The sequence below is a fragment of the Equus asinus genome, chromosome 22, assembly GCF_041296235.1.
Source record: "Equus asinus isolate D_3611 breed Donkey chromosome 22, EquAss-T2T_v2, whole genome shotgun sequence".
Lineage (NCBI taxonomy): Eukaryota > Metazoa > Chordata > Mammalia > Perissodactyla > Equidae > Equus > Equus asinus.
The window spans coordinates 23,504,684-23,525,840 of NC_091811.1; the positions used below are offsets into that span (position 1 = coordinate 23,504,684).

The window sequence follows — 21,157 nt, forward strand, 5'->3', positions numbered from 1 at the left end:
GTTAGTCTCAAGAGCAAAGAACCAGAACTTCAATATCACTGGTACACAGATTATGAGGAGTATTGCCTAAAGAAGCAGGGGCAGGAGGGAGATTGATAGTTGAAAGGTAGATTCTGGGAGAAAGGGACTGTCTGATAAGGTTATCAGAGATCAAAATGAGAAGGGAGTCTTCCATCACTGGGATCATCTGTTCTTGTGCCATACCCTTGCAGATGAAGATAGCTCAAGTCCAGATCAGGAGCCTCAGAAATCACCTCCTGGAGGACTCCCACCTAGACCCCCTTCTGATGATGAAAACCAAGATGATGCTCCTCAGTAAGGACCACCTCCTGGAGGACTCCCACCTAGACCCCCTTTTGAAGATGAAAACCAAGATGATAGCCCTCAGCAGAGACCATCCCCACAAGGATGAAGCCTATCTAGATCCCCTTCTGAGGATGTAAACCTAGAGGATGCTCTTCAGCAGAGACCACCCAGACCAGAAGGCAATCAACATGGTCTTCTCCCACCTCCTACTGAAAGGTCTCAGAGGCTACCACCCCCAGAGGGTAGACCACCAAGACCTCCCCAAAGCCCACCACCCCAGTAATCCTGAATTCAATGACAGGTATGATTCAAGTTCACTCTCCATCAGAGGCCCTAATTCCTACAGTTCTCAAACTTTAGTATGCCAATGAATCAACTGGAAAGGTGGAAATTACGTAGTCCTTGGACTCATTTCTAAAGATTTTTATTCAGATATTCTAGAATACAGTCAAAATCCTGTATTCTCAACAAGCTTCCCAGGTAATTCCAACCTTGAGATACACTGCTGTAAGTTGCCTTTTTCTCAATGATTATCTGTCTTAAAATGGGCTGGTAATGAGAAAGTAGAGTAGTGTTCTCCCTTCAGTCCTCCCTTCTGCTTCTCCTCAGACTCAATGCCTTCCTGTCTCAAGTTTCCACCTGACCACTCTTTGTTCAGTCCTGCCTAACACCCTGCCTCTGAGGGTCGAGTTTGCCTGGTAAATGATACTTTAATTTTATGCTGATAAATGTTATCTAGTTTTTAAAATATTTACTTTTAAATTAATATATGCTCAAGGTAAAAAAATAAAAATTAAAAAACCAGCAGAACAGAATGGTATGAAATTAAATCTTAAAGACTTATCTCATCCTATCTCACCATTTCCGTCCCAAAAAACCACCACTCTTAATGCTTTTGAACATCCTCTCAGAAAAATTTGTGCCTATATAAACATAAATTAATCATTTTTTTACAAATGATATCATACTTTATATGCAGATTTAATGTTGCTCACTTCAAATAACATATTTCTTAGAAAACTTCCATTTCAATTCATAGAGATACATGGCTCTATTTGGTCTATTTGTGGTTATGTTTTATAGTTGTATACTATTTCATTGTGTGGCTGTATCAAGATTTCTTTAACGAACCCCCTGCCAATGGAGCTTTAGACCACTTTCCAGTTTTTACAGTTACAGAATATGTGATAGCAACCATCTCTGTAAATATATCTTTGAACACTTTAAATAACAACCAAAATATAAACAACCTGAGAATAATGTTTTTCATTCATCTTGCAAGCAACTATTCAGAGCACATTATCTCCTAGGTGCATAAAAACAGTAGACAAAAAGAAATGAGGAAGTAACAGGCAGAGGGAGCAGGGGAGAGGGAGAAAGATGGGCTCTCACCTACTTCACTTCAGTAACACCGGCAACAGATTAGAAACTATCTGCCATGTCTTGGCTTCTCTATCAATTTCCTTTCTTGTTTATTTGTTTCAGAAAAGGAATATGAAAATAAGTGTCCTTCAGAAAGCCACGACACTGGAACAATGCAAGTCTGTCTTCAATATACCAATAAAATATTCAGCATTCAATTTCTGAGTGCCATCTCTCATTCTGGGTGTTTGTGAGTCCGGAATTTGAGGCCCATGAACACAGCACAGGAACATTAAGACTCCTTTGCACTGATGCTTCCAGCAAGCTTCATCCTGGGCCACTTTCCTAGAAACATTTTTGCTTTGTTCTTTCTTTGGGGACAGGAATAGATCTCTCCTCTCTCTGCCTGTTGTTGCCTCCTCCCTCCCCTCCACACCTTTATTCACAAGCCAGCCGCCAACTGAAAGAATTCCAGTGTTCCTCCTTTCTCTGTATGCTACATCACAAATACTATTATTTTTAATTATTTTCCAGAAGTTTTACTGATATACTAGTAACTTCAAAGACAAAAGGAAAATATAACAAATGTGAGAAAGTTTCATAGGCTTACAGAATTCTTAAAATTTACAAAATAATTTATCCTGTTTGCTAAGGAAGTGGATGTGATTCTAGGCCTTTTCTCCCCCTAAACTACTATATCCCATTCTCTCATTTTTATCATTGCTCAATTCTCTCATGCCTTAGGCCCCCCATCATTCTTTAACAATACCTGAGTGGATTTCATAAAGGAGGTAGCATGATGTGTTTCAAAATAGAAGCGAGGAAGTTGTAGTCCTTCAGACATGAGTTGAAGTCCTAACTCTTTTTCCTCCAGCTCTGGACTTTGAGCATGCTACTTAAACTCTCAGTTTCCTCAACTATAAAGGGAGAATAGTAATAATACCTACCTGAAGGGATCGAGAGTAACAAGACAAGATACATAAAAACCTAGCAGAGATTGACCTTACCTCTTCCTAATAACTACTTGAGGAAAGAAGAGTAGAAGTGAAATTGTAAGGAATTAAATCCTCCCATATTAAAAATTTTCAGATTGCTTTGTCCAAACATCTAACCACAGTATGCTCAGACAACATCTCTTGAGATATTAAAAACAAAAGAAAAAAAATCACTTTGTCTGTATTTTTTAGCATTTTCTCCCTTACCACTCTATTTGAAAAAGTCTTTTGGTTTTTTTTCGGAGTATCTACTAGTCTGTTGTGTATATTGTTGCACATTTAATATTGACATTTACTTCATGACAATTTGAAATAGAAAGTCTTCTCAAATTTCTACCAAATCAAGAATGTGTTAGTTAATATAATGAAGCGCTGCCTACATAATATCAAAATTTGTCCACCACCCAAATTAGAGTACAGGATCTAGAATAAGAAAGCAGAAACAAAAAAAAACTCCTTTATAATAGATACCATACCTGGTTCTTGGACTAAAACAATGAAAAACAGAAACATCTTACAATACCACTAAAGGAAAAAAGAACAGAAAACAATACAAACTTCAGAAATGAAAAGGGTAAATTAACTCTAGATGCACACATTTTTAAAAGAATAGGAAAACATTTTGTAAAACTTCATTCTGATATGAAAATTTCCAGGAAGTTCACATTGTTGTAAGATGATGTAAATTACCAAATTTGACCCAAGAAGTTCAGAAAAAGTTGAATAGAAAAAAACACAAAATAAATGGAAGAACTTGGTAGGAAATTGTCTCCAACAACCTATCACTATTACCTCCAACATCAATGGACATAGAAAATTTCAATATCTAACTTTTTACATCATAGAAGAACAGATAATTCTGATAATATTTAGTTCTCAAATATAGAAAAGGTTAACAAGTTTCTAAATTCATTCAGTGTGGTTCACAAACAAAATAAATAGACCAAAAATATTTCAGAGATATTTGTACATTCATATTCAGAGCAGCATTATTCACAATAGTCAAAAGGTGGCAGCCACAAAAATGTCCTTCCATGGATGACTAAATAAACAAAATGTGGTATATGCATACAATGGATGTGATATTATAATTTATAAGGGATATAAATTTTGGTCATTCAGATGACCAAAATATATTTCTCAGATATATTTGGTTTTTATCCACTTTTCCTGGCTCACAGATCCCAAAACTCTTGGAACTTCTGGAGTGATAAGAGTAATGGGGGAATCTTTTGTTATCACATTTAGTCTCTTCTCCTCAGTTCCTGACAATGCTTCAGAGCCATAAAGTTGAAATGAATGTCTTGTTATTCATAACAAGCCTTTTCCACTACAACGGAGTTTAGGTTCATTAAAGTGACTTTTGCAAAGCACCTAAGGAGAGGGGCTGGTTGCCAGGAAAAGCAACCATGAGGAGAAAGAATTTTCAGTCCCACTCCCTGATTTCTGGGGAGGAGAGATGGGCTAGAGGTTGAATCAATCAACAATGGTCAATGAGTTAACCAATCATGCCTATGTGATGAAGCCCTCATAAAAATCGAGAAAGAGGAGATTCAAACAGCTTCCACTTTGGGCAACCAAAACACTTCCACATGCCACCATGAGGGGCCCCATCCTCCATGAGGCAAGAAGTACATTTGTGCAGGAGCTCACCTTATGTATCTCTTCATCTGGCTGTTGGTTTGTATCCTTTAATCTCCTCTGTAATAATTTGATAATCTAGTAAGCCAACTGATTTTCTTCAGTTCTATGAGCTGTGCTAGCAAATTAATTGAACCCAAAAAAGGGAGTCATCGGAACCTCTGATTTATTGTCAGTTGGTCAGAAGTGCAGCTAACAACCTTAGCTTGTGATTGGCATCCTGAGTTGGAGGGAGTCGCTGGAACCTCAGTTTGTAGCCAGTGGGTCAGAAGCAATGGTAACGACCTTGACTTGCAACTGGTATCTGAAGTGGAGGGTGGTCTTGTGGGACTGAGCCCTTCAGCTGTGAAACCTGATTCTATCTCTAGGCAGACTGTGTCAGAACTGGGTTGAATGCTCAGACTCCAGCAGGGTGTCCCCAAACCCATCAGCATCCTGCTGGTGTCTGATAATTGCTTGTTGATGTAAGGAGGCCTCCACACACAAATGTTGGAATTGGGCTCAGGAGCCCTTTCAACGGATATAGTCACACACCACACAAGACATTTCCATCAACGATGCAACACATGTACAATGGTGTTCCCTTACAATCAGTACCATATAGCCTAGGTGTATAGTTGGCCATACCATCTGGGTTTGTGCAAGCGCACTCTAGGATGTTTGCACAACAAGGAAATCACCTACTGACTCATTTCTTAGAAGGTATCCTTGTCATTAAGAGATGTATGACTGTGTTATTCAGCCTTAAAAAAGAAGGAAATCCTGACACATGCTGTAACATGGATGAAATAGTACTATTTCTACTACTAGAAATAGTAGTAGAAAGTAGAATGAAGGTTTCTCAGGGCTGCAGAAGGAGACAATGGAGAGTTAGTGTTTAACAAGCGCAGAATTTTGGTTGGGAAAGATGAAAAATTTCTGGAGATGGATGGTGGTAATGGTTGCACAACAATGTGAATGTGCATAATGCTACAAGCACGTACACTTTAAAATGATTAAAATGGTAACTTTTATGTTAGATATATTTTACCACTATAAAAATTTTTTAAGTATTTTTATTTTCTGATGTTTCTTTAAATTATGAATCTCCTTCAAAAGGAATTTGCTTTATCTCTATCACACAATATTTATCATGTAATGATTTCACCGTTGTTCAATAGTAAACTTTTTTCCTTATAATTTTCTCTTTAATCAAAGGTTATTTTATAGTATATTATTTACGTTTCAAGTCGTAGGGGTTTAAACTATCCTCTTACTATTGATATGAACTTTCAGATTTTCTATGAAGTTCATTCCTTAAATTTTATGTACACAGTAGATTTTTAAGAGTGACTCATGGGTACTCAAATTAATGTGTATTCTCTACTTTTGGATAAAGTTTTATATATTATATATGTTCAAGCTTAATAATATCTTTTATGTCTCTCCTTATTTTTACATGCTTGAGCTATGAGTTTTTCCAGAAATGTGCCCAAATCTTCTCTTAGGCTTGTTATCACTTTCTCATATGATATTATCACTTGTTAATGTATATATTAGTGATAGTATCCTTGGGGGCAATAACTTAATAATTGTTATGGCTTCCTCATCTATCTTTTCTTTTACCATTATAAACTTGCCTCTTTGCTTTTGAGATTTATTTTTTTGGTATTACCTTCTATTTTGGCCCATGACAAATTTGCTACTCCAGATTTCCTTCAGTTCATAGTTTCCTGGTGTCCACTTTGTCATCTCTTTGTTCTCATTTTGCTTTCTCTTCTTTTATCTGTATTTTTTGTCTCTTATAAACAAATTAGTACTGAACTATTCTAACCAATCTAAGGTCTCCATCATTGACCTAGGAGTTTAAAGTAATTATGTAATTTATTTTGATTATTATTATATTCAGTATTATTTCTACCAGCTTATTTCCTATTCTCTGTTTTCCATCACTTCTTTTTGTTTCTCTTTACTTCTCCTTTCCTGCCTTCCATTGCATTGATTAAATTGCTTTATGTTGGTGTGAAAGTCATATATTCTACTCAAAATGTAATAAAGCCTGAATTGTGTTTTTTTCCTATAATTTTCTGAAACTTATCAAAATATGTGTCTTCTCACTGAACAAGACAGTAGGATTTTAACATGCTGTCTACTCACTTGGTGTCTTTTGTTCCCCACCTTTACTACAGGTCATCTTGATGTCTTCCCAATTCAGTTCTTGATCATTAGGATTATACTTTCAAGGGAAGGGAACTACATTTTTAGACAAACACTAAATTTTCTAAGTGAGTTTATTCACATTACAACCCTCATAGCTCATTGCCACCTCCAGGATACAGCTCACTTCTTTCTGGAATTCTTACTCCAAGAAATGTTTTTAGAGAGGGTCTTCTGAGAACCGATATACCGGAAAATAAACTTATTGTCCCTCAATTTAAATGATAATTGACTGGATGTACATTAGATCTTTAAAGTCTTTTTCTTCCATACTTTCAAAAAGATTACTCCGTTCTCGGGGCTGGCTCCGTGGCCCAGTGGTTAAGTTCCCGCGCTCCGCTGCAGGCGGCCCGGTGTTTCATTGGTTCGAATCCTGGACGCGGACATGGCACTGTTCATCAAGCCATGCTGAGGCAGAGTCCCACATGCCACAACTAGAAGGATCCACAACAAAGAATATACAACTATGTACCGGAGGGCTTTGGGGAGAAAAAGGAAAAAAATAAAATCTTAAATAAAAAACAAAAGATTACTCCATTCTCCTGCCTCCACTGCTGCTGTTGAGAAGTCTAATATCAATCTGATATTTTTATTTTGTGCACAATCTGGTCTTTCTCCCAAGTCACTGTTAATATTTTCTCATCAACTCTGATGTTCCTAAATTTCTTATAATCTGTTTTGTATGGCTGTCCTTTTCTTCTCAGTCCTGTTGTCCCTCTATGATTCTTTCAATGATGAGTCTTTCATTTTTATTCTTTGAAATAATTTGTCATTTTATTTCTTCAATTATGTCCTTTAATTCATTTTATTTTCTCTTAATTTAGGGGCCTCATTATATGGATATTGACACTTCTACGCTTTATTCCTCTTGTCTCTCTCCATACATATATATACAGTTTCTTTATTTCTTCTTAATACCCTCTAGGAGAGATCTTCACATGATTTTCCAGTCACTACCTTGTTTTAAAGCTGGTTCTATTCTACGACCTATCTCAATAACTATGTTCTTTATTTATATATTTTTTCAGGCTCAATATTTACATTTTTTTCTTTGTTATAAACTGCTCTTCCTACTTGATATTACTAATTTTCCAATTTATCTTTCTTTAAATGTTTTATTGTGGTAAAAACCACATAACATAAACTTCCCATTTTTATTACACAGTTCAGTTGTGCTAAGTATATTCAAATTGCTATGCAATAAATCTCCAGACCAATATCATCTTGCAAAACTGAAATTCTATACCAATCAGACAACTACTCTCATTTTTCCCTGCTTCCATCCCTGACCATCTATCTTTTTGAGAATATCTATTAAACGTATTTTAAACTCCTTATCTGGATGCTCAAAAAATTTTCATTCAGTTTATCTAAGGTGGCGTAGGATTTTTATCTATTTTTTGTAGTCAATGTTCTTTTCAGTTGTCTGATTAGTTTTTGCCATTCTCTCATGTTCCCTTGAAGGTATCAGTTATTTTGTCTGACAATGAGTACCAAGGACTGGCCAAAGCACAGACCCAAGGTTTTGATCCTCCTGATGGTTTTCAGAAGCTGGAGGATATGCACTCCCTTGGAGGACACTCAGGTCACTGGGTAACACAGCATGATCTCCTGACCCCTTGCGAAGTAACTATTCACCTTGGGGAACTGCTATTCCTGTGTACCAGCCATTGCTCTTTTCAAAGGTCTTTTCTCACTTAATTGTAACTCACTAGCCTTGGAGGTATGAAGAGGAGGTGGAATGGTTCAAGGCCTGTCTATCATACATGATTATCTCTTCTCTTCTTCAGCCTGGGTTATGGAGCCCAGATGTTATACCCTAGACCCCGCAGCTCTGAGCTGGCACTGCTATTTGTCTGCCTTATACTGGATGGGCCAGAAACTGGTCTTGCAGTATGGTAGACAGAAGAGAGTATAAATCAAAGTACCTCCCTCAACCATGTCCATTCCCGGGTTAAAGCTACTGTTTTCTCTCACAACATGTCACAATCACATTCTATCTTTTTAAGGTTTCTCAAAATTTTTACTTTATCTTCAAATCCAAACACTCTCCCTTCACTCCTATGGCATCTCCAGAATTGGAGTAGGGAGAGAGCCAGGAACCTGACCTGTTTCAAAAGGCTTGTTAAAAAGTCTATTTCTTACTAATGCTTTTATACTTTATTTCAGCATAGTAAAAATAAAATAATTTCCTCCTAAGGGGTGCTAAGCATCAAATAAATAACCACTTGTGAAAGTGGCTTAAAAAGTAAAAATAAATCACAAATGTAAATTCTAATTGTTGGTAAAAACAAAGTCATCATAGTTCCTATGCATTTTTCTCACACTCACCTACAGTGGACCAGCAAACCTATTTGGCTCTATCTTCAAAATATATCCAAATTTGACCACTCTTCACTCCTCCCACTGTCACCTCACTGGGATAGTGGTTGTTCCAAGTCACCATCTCCTCTCATTTAGATTATTGTGGAAGCCTCCCTCTGGTCTCCTTGCTTCTGCTCTAGCCCACACAGAGTGATTCCAGTAATATGTAGATCAGACCATGTCAGCATCCTGCTCAAACACTCCAATGACTCCCCACTTCACTCAGAGTAAAATCCACAGCCCTCATTGGTTACAAGACTCTACTTGATCAGTTCATTACCCCCTACCCCAACCCCCTGTCTGACTTCATAGCCCGCCATTCTCTCCCTCATCCATGCCTCTATTGCTCCACTGCTCTCCAGCTGTTCCTCAAACACTCCAGGCTCCTCCAGCCTCACAGGCTTGAGGGATATTCCTTCTGCCTGAAATCCACATGGTTCACTTTAACTGCCACATGTCTTTATGCAAAAGTCCCTTCTTCAATGAGGCCTCCCATGGCCATCAAACCTTGTTAATTTATAATCCCTCCCCTTGCTGTTTTTTTCCCATAGCACTTATTACTAACAAACATTGATTAAATTGTTCCTTTTTCTTTGTTTGTTATCTTTCTTGCCTCTAAAATTCAAACTCCATGAGAGCAGTGGTTTTGTCAATCTTGTTCACGCCTGTATTTGCAGCACTTAGAATATGACTGAAGAAGAAATTAATAAAAATATGACCTTTTTGTTCAAAGAAAGGGCTCCTTTCTTCATATTCCAAATATTGGTTATCATCCAAACCCCAAGGTCTGCATAGCTGGAATCCAGAACAAGATCACAGATACAAAACTATGAAGGCTGTGGTACCAAACTGCTTTGACTGAGTGTTAGGGTTAGGGTTAGGGTTAAATGCTGAGCATCTGGTGTTAAATTCTGAGAACTGCCAGAACACAAAGCAATAGGCAAGGAAGAGAAACAGAAACTGCTTGGTATAACCTGTATGTGGATTCAAAAACAAAGTCAAATGCTTGACAGACAATAAAAAGGTTGTCACCAGGACCTAGGGAATGGGGTCAATTTGGGAGAGGTTGGAAAAAGGGTACAAACTTTCAACTATAAAGTGAATAAGTTCTCAGGATATAATGTAAAACACAGTGACTATAGTTGATAACACTGAATTGTATAACGGAAATTTGATTAAAGATTAAAACTTAAATGCTGTAGTAAAAAAAAAGATAACTATGTGAGGTGATGGATGTATTAATTAAATGAATGGTGGTAATCCTTTTCCAATGTATATTTATACAAATTCACCATAATGTACACTTTAAATATCTTCCTATTTTATAGGTCAATTACACCTCAATAAAGCTGAAGTTAAGAAATGTACAGGCAATAACTTTTCTCGGTTCACACTAATGTATTTCAGGTCAGTAGTGCCACCTATTGGCAACATTTTTAAAGTGCAGAAATAGTTTTTAGGGAAGGGAATCAATTCCAAGGTTGAATCTACAAAACTAAATGCATAATGAGATCATCTATCTCAAGTATTAAGAAGTCAAAATTAGATTTCTAGTTTAAAATTGTAACTAACAAGCAACTCCTGACACAGTTGTTCCCAACTTACAGCAATTTATTCATAAAGTCAACAGAAAGCACAAATTACAAGCATATTGAATGTCAACAATAACTAAACCAATTACAAAAATCTGGGGGTAACTTTTATTGATAATAAGGAGAATTCATTGGTTTAATGATGCAATTTATTGTATACTCAGATTTCAGCGCATTAACTAGAAGCTATTTGGAATGAGGTAGAACACATTTTATTAATTCAGACATTTATTAAACAACTATTTACTGAGCACCTGCTAAGTGTCAGGAACTGGGCGCACACAGTCCAAAAGATGGGGTCCCTGCTCTTGTGAAGTTCCTACCCTATGTGTGCATAACGAAGAAATCGATAAAAAAAAAAAAAGTTCAGATAGAGATAAAGGCTTTGAGGAAACAAAGCAGAATAACTGGACAGACTGATTCTAAGACCCAAAGGGCTTTTAACTCAGGGTGGTCAGAGAAGGCCTCTTTGAAGAGAGGATGGATCAATCAACAGCTACTGCATAACAACCACTCAAAACTTTAGTGGCTTAAAACAACAGACGTGCTATTTTTCATCCTTCTTTCAGTTGGCTGGGCAATTCTCCTCATCCAGGCCAGCTCAGCTGTGGCTCAGTGATCCTGAAGGGGCCCACCGACAGCCTGAGGTCTGAGCCCAGATGGATGGAATAGCTGTGGTTCTCTCCACAGGCGATGTCAGAGGGGTTCCCAGGAACAGGAGAGGAAGATGGACTCATGGTGAAGGCAGACGGGTGGGAAGTCACACACATTAATGATGAATAACTTGTACTTTCCACTTTAAGTGATTTTAAAAATTCAGTTAATCCACTGGAAAAACTGAACATAGATTTACTTATTTGGTCAGTGTGTTAGTCTCCTGGTGCTGCTGAAAAAATTACCATAAATTTAGTGTCTTAAAATGACACAAATTTAATGGAAAGACATTCCATGCTCAGAGATTGGAACACTTAATATTGTTAAGACGTCAATGCTTCCAAAAGCAACCTACAGAGTCATTGCAGTCTCTATCAAAATCCTAACAATGTATTTCACAGAAAAAGAAAGCTCTATACTAAAATTCATATGGATACTTAAGGGACACCAAATAATCTTTAAAAAGAAGAACAAAGTTGGAAATCTCACATTCCTGATTTTACAACTTACGACAAAGCCATGGTAATCAGTGTGGTACTGGCATAAAGACAGATATATAGACGATACAATGGAATAAATAGTCCAGAAATAAACTCCATATATATGGTCAAACGGATTTGACAAGGGTGTCAAACTATTCAATGGGGAAAGGACATCTTTTTAACAAGTTGTGTTGGGAAAGCTGAATATCCAATTGCAAGTTGAAACCTTACCTTACATCATGTACAAAATTAACTCAAAATGGATCAAAGGCCTACACATAAGAGCTAAAACTATAAATTAGTATAAGAAAACATAGGGGGAAATCTTCATGACACTGGAGTTAGCAATGATTTCTTAGATATGATGCCAAAAGTGCTGGCAACAAAAGAAAAAAGAAAAAGATTAGTTGGATTTCATCAGAAATCCATTGGCACAAAGGGCCATAATTTGACAAATCTGGCTTCAATTTCAACAAACAATTTTTAAGTCTTTATGTGTAATATTTTACCCATCTCTGCACTGAAATTTCCAAGGGTGGTATTAAACAAATTACGTCTGAATTCCCTCCCCAACCCCAGATCTATGGACCAAATAGCCATAAAACATGAAAAATCAATGTAGGTGTAGAAATGAGCTAGAAATTTTGCACTGAAATAACTGATATTTAATTTATGTACGTCAATCCACAGAAGACTCCCAGAGCCCAGGGTATTATTTGATTTTTGCTTTAATCTCAGGTCAATTGTTTCCTTTTAGCACAATCTTTCTCCTCAATTTCCATGGTAGAATAATAATAATAATAACAACAAGAACAACAACAAATAGCATATGCCAGGCACAGTTCTAAATGCTTTATAGGTGTTAATTAATTTAAATTATTAAATTAATGTATTAATAATTTAATTAATTATAATATTATCATTCCTATTTTTTAAAAAAGGAAAAACCAAGGCATGAAGAGCTTGAGTAATCTGCACAAGCTCATTGTGGTATTATGACTTATTAGAAGAAATATATCTTTGGTCTTTGTCCCCATTTCCGGCCCAGAGCTCCTAAAACCCTTGGAGTTGCCTAAGTTAAGAGAGCAATACAGATGACTTTTGTTATGTTAATGAGGTTACTTTGGGACCACACCTAAGGATGGGGGTCAATTGCCAGAGGAACAAACCTTGTGATTAGAGGGTTGTAACTTTCACTTCCACCCCTTGGCATCCAGGAAGGGAGGAGGGGCTGGAGGTTGAATAGATCACCCATGGCCAATGACTTAATCAATCATGTCTATGGCTCCATAAAAAAAAATGAAGGGTTCAGAGAGCTTCCAGGTAAGGGAGCCAGAATGTTTCTATGTGCCTCATGCTGAGCCCCAAACTCCTCAAGGACAGAAATCCGTTTATTCAGGACTTCACCTTATGTATTTCTTCAGCTGGCTGTTGATTCCCAGCCATTAATATCCTTTATAATAAACCAGTAGTCTGGTAAGTAAACTGGTTTCTTGGGTTCTGTGAGCAATTCTAGCAAATTAATCAAATCCAAGGAAGGAGTTGTGGGAACTTTTGATTTGTGGTCAGTAGGTCAGAAGTACAGGTAACAATTTGGGCTTACATTTGGCTCTGAAGTGGAGGCAATCTTGTGGGCTTGAATGCTTCACCTGTGGGCTATGATGCTATTTCTGGGTAGATAGTGTCAAAATTTAGTTAAATTTTAGGACACCCAGCTTCTGTCAGAGAATTGCTTGGTGGTATGAGGAAATACCTCAACAAATCAGAATTGGTGATCTGAAAAATTAGCCAAAAGCTAGGAATTTATGGACTAGGATTCAAACCCAGAACCTCTGGCTCCAGAATCTGGGCTCTTAATATCTACGTTATAACACTTTTCACCGTTCAGCATGACCTTGGCATATTATTTTCTTCTTTAGCTTCCACAGGCTCTCAAACTTGACTTAGGGACAGATATTTCAAAGTGATTGTATTAATTCTTTCCTTCTTGCTGGGGAACACGCACTCTCTGTGTCACAAGGCCACTTTTCCATTTCGTATTATGTTAGATATGGTAGAACAGGTTTGGCACCTTCAAGTGAGTCAGAGTCAGTGAGCTGCATCTCCCATCAGGTCCTCCAGATCTTGATCTCTGCTGGCATTTTCATTTATTCACTCCCCCTTTGGAAACTCTCATGCCATTTCCCCATTCAAAGGCACAAGAGTAAAAGGGCAGGGAAAGATGTATAGCACCATGGAAAGTACTGGGGGGTATCTGGAATAGAGACCACCTTCATTGCTGATTGACTGAACCATTTCTCTGAGCCTCAGCTTCTTCTCTTGTGAGAATTAAAGTGAATTTAGAACTTATGAATCTAGTAATGGATTTTGTGGACATTTTCTCTTAAAATGGAACAAACACAGGTCCTACATCATGAAATTAAAGATTGAAAGGATAGAATATGTAAAAATTCTTATAAACTTTTAAACTATACACAAGCACTAGTTACAACTGGTAGTCATTACCACCCAATTCTGTTACCAAACCAAAATGAGTCCACTTCTTGGTGATTTGATATCAAAGTCTTCACCAGAAGTAGTTGTCCCACAAAGTAAAATTTATTTGCAACAAGTAAAGGCGACAAGGGGTAATCCCTTCTTAAGCCATGGTTCTCAAGAAAGGGAAAACAGGGGCCTTTCATTTCAAATGGGGAATGAATATTCAAAAGGGAGAGGTGGATATCCACTTGCACAGGCTTAGTGGGAAAACATGCTTACATATACATCACACACTATGGTAATAAGGCCTAAGCTCCTCCTGGGGCACAGAGCTCAACTTTAAAATGAAGCAAAAGTAATCTCTTGGGCACTTCTTGGTCTGTTGCACAGGCATTGCTCTTGCAGTGGAGTTTGGACTAGTTAAGGGTGGTTGGTGATTGCATCTCTTATAGTTCATTGCTGTTAAGTGCTTCCAAAGCCTCCTTTGAGTTTCTTTGGGCAACTAATTGGCGAGAGGTCCAGGACCGGGAATTATATAATAATCATTTCTATCTAATGTGAGATTATTAGAGCAGAACTGGGTACAAATTGATACTCTGAGTTCAAAGATTAAAAACTGATTGCATAGGGGCTGGCCTGGTGGTGCAGTGGTTAAGTGCGCATGTTCTGCTTCTCAGCAGCCCAGGGTCTGCCAGTTTGGATCCTGGGTGCAGACATGGCACCGCTTGGCACGCCATGCTGTGGTAGGTATCCCACATATAAAGTAGAGGAAGATGGGCACGAATGTTAGCTCAGGGCCAGCCTTCCTCAGCAAAAAGAAGAGGACTGGCAGTAGTTAGCTCAGAGCTAATCTTCCTCAAAAAAATAAAAAGAAAAAGAACTGATTGCATAAACAAAACATCTTATGAGACTCTTTACCTTCACAGTATCATAATGCTGAAGACTATTGCAGGTGGATTAGTGATCTTTATTTAGTCTAATGGGTAAGGCATAAAGAGCAGCATGAGACAATCTAATGGTTTTCATTGTATTTAAGTGACAAAAGCAAGTTCCTAGGCACACCTTACAAGTTCCATTTGTTGAAATGTGAAGAATCTGCTTGGGAGTCATGCAAAACTTCCTGGGTTTCTAAACCAAGAAGCACGTAGGACCCAAAAGCTGAGTGAGACATTTGGAACTTGGAAAGAGATCTCTGTGGCTTTAGTGAGATCTCCGTGGCCTTACTATAAGTCCTTTGTGACTTTAGTGTTAGAACCTCTATGACCTTAAGAAGGAAGGTTTCTAGACACCTACTATGAGATCCTCTGTCACTTTAGTGTGAGATCACTGGGGTTGGCATTAACCTGACTCATTGAGGCTTAGCTTTTTGGACTTAATATGTCTTGGCAAAGGGACTTAATGTTAGGGAAATAACACTTCAGTTCCTATGAATTGCATAACAAGAAAAGTACAATTTCAGCGTCTAGCTTTATGAGCATTGGATGAACAGAACGATTTTTCCTTCCTATGATGTTTCTTAGAAGAACCACAAGCCAAAACTTTCAAATGAAAAAGTAGCCAGATATGCAGGACACTACAAAACTCTGGTGAAAGAAATTAAAGGATATCTAAAAAAGTGCAGCGATATTCTGTGTTTGGGGATTGAACGACTCAATAATGACAAGATTTCAATTCTTCCCAACTTGATGTATAAATTCAATGCAATACCAATCACAATCCAAGAAAGCTATTTTGTAGATATTTAAAAAATACATTCAACATTTACATAGACAGCAAAGACCTAGACCAGCCAAAACATACTGACAAAAAAAATAAAAACAAAATTGGAAGACTACTATAAAGGCAGATGATGTCAAGAAGGCAGTGTAGGCAGACTCTGAACTCACATCCTTCCTTGGACACAACAAATTTACAGCTACTCTTGGAACAATTACCTCTGAGAGAGAACAAAAAACTAGATAAAAATAACCCCCACAACAAGGGAAGGTGCTGACTGATGTAGAAGAGGCAGAAATTCCCTTCTGAAGAGATAAAAACATTATTTGAGCTGTGGTGCTTCAAAGACAGCTGGGACCAATCCTAAGGTATGAAGCATTCCCTGGAGAAGCAGGGGATGTGAGTGGGGGAGAATTACAATAAGAAGCTCTTGGACTCAGCACAACCGAGACAAGTGTCATAGTATCTGCCTTTGCTGGCTACTAACAATAACAAGGAATACCTGGAGAAAAGTTATCAGACATAAGGGGAAAAAAGCCTGCTCTTAAAGGGCCCACATATGAATTCACCAGTTTTGGAAAGCAACCTAAATTCACCAGAAAGAAAGGTACAGTCTTTCGGTAAAAAGAGACTCACTTGACAGGCGCTGGCTCCATCTTGGTGAGAGATGAGACCTCCCCAGGAACTGAGACATTGGCAGCAGCCATTATTGTGACCTAGTTCTTGTGTGCTGACACAGATCCTGGAAGGTGCTATTGGAGTCTTCCCCTGGCCTGTTAGCCCAGGATCTGCCCAACCCACTAGAACACCAATTTAATCCAGCTCAGTTGGGCAGGCAGCCCACCCTAGGGACTGACCCCATCCAACAGCAAGCCCTTGGGCAACTTGTGGGCCTGCATAGGCAGGGTGCCTGGAAACTCTGCAGCCTGGCAAGTGAGTCCACTTCTGTGGGGCAGGGAGTACATGAGGGGCAGACCTGCATTGGTGGAGCATGTTGGGCCTCTGCAGTGGGGTGACTGGGTCTGCTTCAGTAGGTCTGGGCATGCACACAGGACAGGACAGTGTTGACAGGGTGTGTGGCCCTGTGGGCCATAGTGCTTGTCAGCTGCAGCAGACTTGTGCTTCTTCAACAGCCATATAGGGGACTGGCCCCACCTTCCAAAGCCAGAAACAATAGGGTACTCCCATGCCAGGGCCAGTACCATTCAGCTGCAATACTGAGAGAGCTAACAACAGCCTTGGGGGCCAGAGGCCTACAGCAATTGTAAGCCCCTGAGCCTAGCAACCAGCCATGCTGGCAGCTCACTCACTTAACAGAAAATTGCAACAGGAATGTGCTGTTAGACAATACAGCCAACAGTGCTGGGGCTCCCCACACCCAACAAAGTGACTGAAGTGTCCATAACAGTCACACACAGCTGAGCATTACAACCAACTGGTCAGGGGGACAGCCTACCCTCTCCAGGCACCTGCACAAGAGCAACCCTGCCACAAAATAAGGACACATGCAACCCACACAGAGGACACTCCTGGAACATTTTGGAACTGGTAACAAGAGGGAAGCACACTGCTGGGCCTCATAAGGCATCTCTTACATAAGGCCACCTCACCAAGATTGGGAAACATAGCTGAATGATCAGTAATGTATCTACTACATAGATATAAGCACAGAGAAAGGGGCATAATGAGGAACAAAGGAACACATTCTGAGTAAGAGAAGAGGACAAAACCCCAGAAAAAGAACTAAATTAAACAGAAATAAACAACCTACCTGACAAAGAGCTCAAGCAAAAAGCCATAAGAATGCTTACTGATCTTGGGAGAAGAATGGATTAACTCAGTGAGAAATTCAAGAAAGAACTGCAAAATATAAAAAAGAACCAATCAGAAGTGAAGAATACAAAACTGGAAATAAAAAATTCACTAGAGGGACTCAAAAGCAGAGTAGATGATACAGGAGAATGGGTCAGGTCTTTCTGGATGAAACACCAGAGAAAATCACCCAAGCTTAACAGATAAAAGAGAAAAGAATTAAAAAGAATGAGGACAGTCTAAGGGACTTCTGGGACAACATCAAGTCTACTACCATCCGTATTATAGGCATTCCAGAAATAGAAGAGAGAGACAAAGGGGCAAAGAATTTATTTGATGAAATAGCTGAAAACTTTCCTAACTTAATGAAGGAAACAGACATCCAGGTACAGGAAGCACAGAGAGCACCAAACAAGATAAACCTGAAGAGGCCCACATCAAAACACATTAAAATGTCAAGAATTAAAGATAAAGACAGAATCCTAAAAGCCACAAGAGAAAGGCAACAAGTGACATACAAAGGAAACTCCATAAGGCTATCAGTTGACTTCTCAGCAGAACCCTTACAGACTAGAAGAGAGTGGCACAATATACTTAAAGTGCTGAAAGGAAAAACCTACAGCAAAGAATACTATACCTGTCAAGGTTATCATTCAGAATGGACAGAGAGATAAAGAGTTTCCCAGACAAGCAAAAACTGAAGTTTATCACCAAGAATCTAGCCTTACAAGAAATGCTAAAGGGATTTATTTAAGTGGGAAACAGAAAACCACAAACAGGAATAAGAAATTTTTTAAAAACCCAATAAAATCACTGGTAAAAGCAAATACACAGTAAAAGTAGCAGATCAAACACCTATGAAGGTCAAATGACAAAATTACTAAAATTATCTACTTCCATGATAAGACGATAACAGATACACACAAAAAAAGATGTTAAATATGATCTCAAAAAGATAAAATGTGGGATGAAAGGAGTAAAAGAGTAGAGCTTTTACCAAGAGATCAAACTAAAGAAATCACCAACTTAATATAGATTGCTATATGTGTAGGTTATTATATATGAACCTCATGGTAATCACAAACCAGAAACCTATAATAAATACACAAATAATTAAGAGAAAGAAACCAAAACATAATACTAAAAAAATCCATCAAACCACAAGGGAAGAGAGAAAGAGAAGAAGAAAGAAACAGAGAAGAACTACTAAAATACCCAGAAAAAGGAACAAAACGGAAATAAGTACATTCTTATCAATAGCTACTTTAAATGTCAATGGAATAAATGCTCCAATCAAAAGGCATAAGTTCAACAAGTGGATAAAAAACAAGACCCATATATATGCTAGATACAAGAGCCATACTTCAGAAGTAAAGACACTCACAAACTGAAAGTGAAGGGATGGAAAAACATAGTCCATTCAAATTACAATGAAAAGAAAGCTGGGATAACAATACTTGGACAAAACAGGCTTAAAAACAAAAACTGTAACAAGAGACAAAGAAGGGCACAACACAATGGTAAAGAGAATAATCCAACAAGAGGATATGACACTTGTAAATATTTATGCACCCAATATTGGAGAATCTAAGTACATAAAGCACTTATTTACAGACATAAGGAGAAAAGGACAGTAACACAGTAACAGTAGAGAGTTTTAACACTCCACTTACACCAATGAATAGATCATTCAAACAAAAGATCAATTGAGAAAAATTGGCCTTAAGTGATGCATTAGACTTAGTAGATATATGCAAAACAATCCAACCAAAATCTGCAGAATAGAGATTATTTTCAAATGCACGTGAAACATTCTCCAGGATTGATCCCATATTAGACCACAAGGCAGGTCTCAATAAATTTAATCAGATTGACATAATACCAAGCATCTTTTCTGACCACAAAGGGATGAAACTAGAAATTAACTAGAGGAAGGAAATCAGAAAAGCCACAAAGATGTGGAGATTAAACAAAATGCTACTGAACAAAGATTGGTTCAATGAATAATTCAAAGGCGAAATCAAAAATTATCTGGAGACAAATGAAAATGAAAACACGACATGCCAAAATATATGAGATACGGCAACAGCGGTGCAAAGAGGGAAGTTTATAGCAATACAGGCATACCACCACAAAAAAGAAAAATCCCAAATGAACACTCTAACAGTACACCAAAAGAAACTGGAAAAAGAAGGACAAACAAAGCCCAGAATCAATAGAGAGAAGAAAATAATAAAAATCAGAGTGGGAATAAATGAAACAGAGACTAAAAAAGTAGAAAAAAATCAATGAAACAAAGACCCGCTTCTTTGAAAAGACATATGAAATTGACAAACCTCTAGCTAGACTCATCAAGAAAAAAGTAAAGAAGGCTCAAATAAATAAAATGAGAAATGAAAGAGGAAATATTACAAAGGACACCTCAGAAATACAACAGATTATAAGAAAATAGTACAAAAAACTACAGGCCAACAAGTTGGATAATCTAGAAGAAATTGATAAGTTCTTAGAATCACAAAACATTTCAAAACTGAATCAAGAAGAAATAGAGAATTTGAATAGACCAATCACCAGTAAGGAGATTGAAACGGTAATCAAAAACATCCCAAAAAATAAAAGTCCAGGACCAGATGGCTTCCCTGGTGAATACTACCAAACATTCAAAGAAGACTTAATACCTATCCTTCTCAAACTCTTCCAAAAAAATTGAAGAGGAGGGGAAGCTTCCTAACTCATTCTACAAAGCCAACATTACCCTGCTACCAAAACCAAACAAGAATAACACAAAAAAAAGAAAATTACAGGCCAATATCACTGATGAACACTGATGCAAAAGTCCTCAACAAAATACTAGCAAATGGAGCACAACAATACATTAAAAAGATCACATAACATGATCAAGTAGGATTTATTCCAGGGATGCAGTGATGGTTCAACATCTGCAAATCAATCAAGATGATAGACTATAATCACAAAATGAAGAATAAAAACCACATGATCACCAAAAAAGATGCAGAGAAAACATTACACAAGATAGAGCATCCATTTACAATCAAAACTCTGAATAAAATAAGTACAGAAGGAAAGAACCTCAACATAATAAAGGTCATATGTGACAAACTCACAGCTAATATCTTTCTCAATGGAGGAAAACTGAAAACTATCCCTCTAAGAACAGGAACCAGAAAAGGATGCCCGCTTTCACCACTCTTATTTAACATAGTATTGGAAGTCCTTGCCAGAGCAATCAGGCAAGAAAAAGAAATAAAAGGGATCCAAATTGGAAAAGAAGAAGTGAAACTGTCACTATTTGCAGATGACATGATTTTATATAGAGAAAGCCCTAAAGAATCCACCAGAAAACTTTTAGAAATAATAAATCATTATGATAAAGTTGCAGGATACAAAATCAACATGCAAAAATCATGTGTATGTATATACACTAACAACAAAGTACCAGAAAGAGTAATTAAGAATACAATCCCATTTACAATTGCAACAAAAAGAATAAAATACCTAAGAATAAACTTAATCAAAGAAGTGAAAGATCTGTACACTG

At 37.7% G+C, this 21,157-nt stretch overlaps 1 protein-coding gene across 1 annotated transcript in view; it reads left to right on the forward strand.

The window, feature by feature from the left end:
• Positions 1–494: 494 nt before the first annotated feature.
• The window catches only part of LOC106834116 (salivary acidic proline-rich phosphoprotein 1/2-like), a 42,068-nt gene continuing 21,405 nt past the window's right edge, over positions 495–21,157 (forward strand). Inside the window, exon 1 of the mRNA XM_014845590.3 lies at positions 495–607. Within this exon, the coding sequence (XP_014701076.3) occupies positions 495–607 (113 nt within the window). The remainder of the gene's footprint in view (positions 608–21,157) is intronic.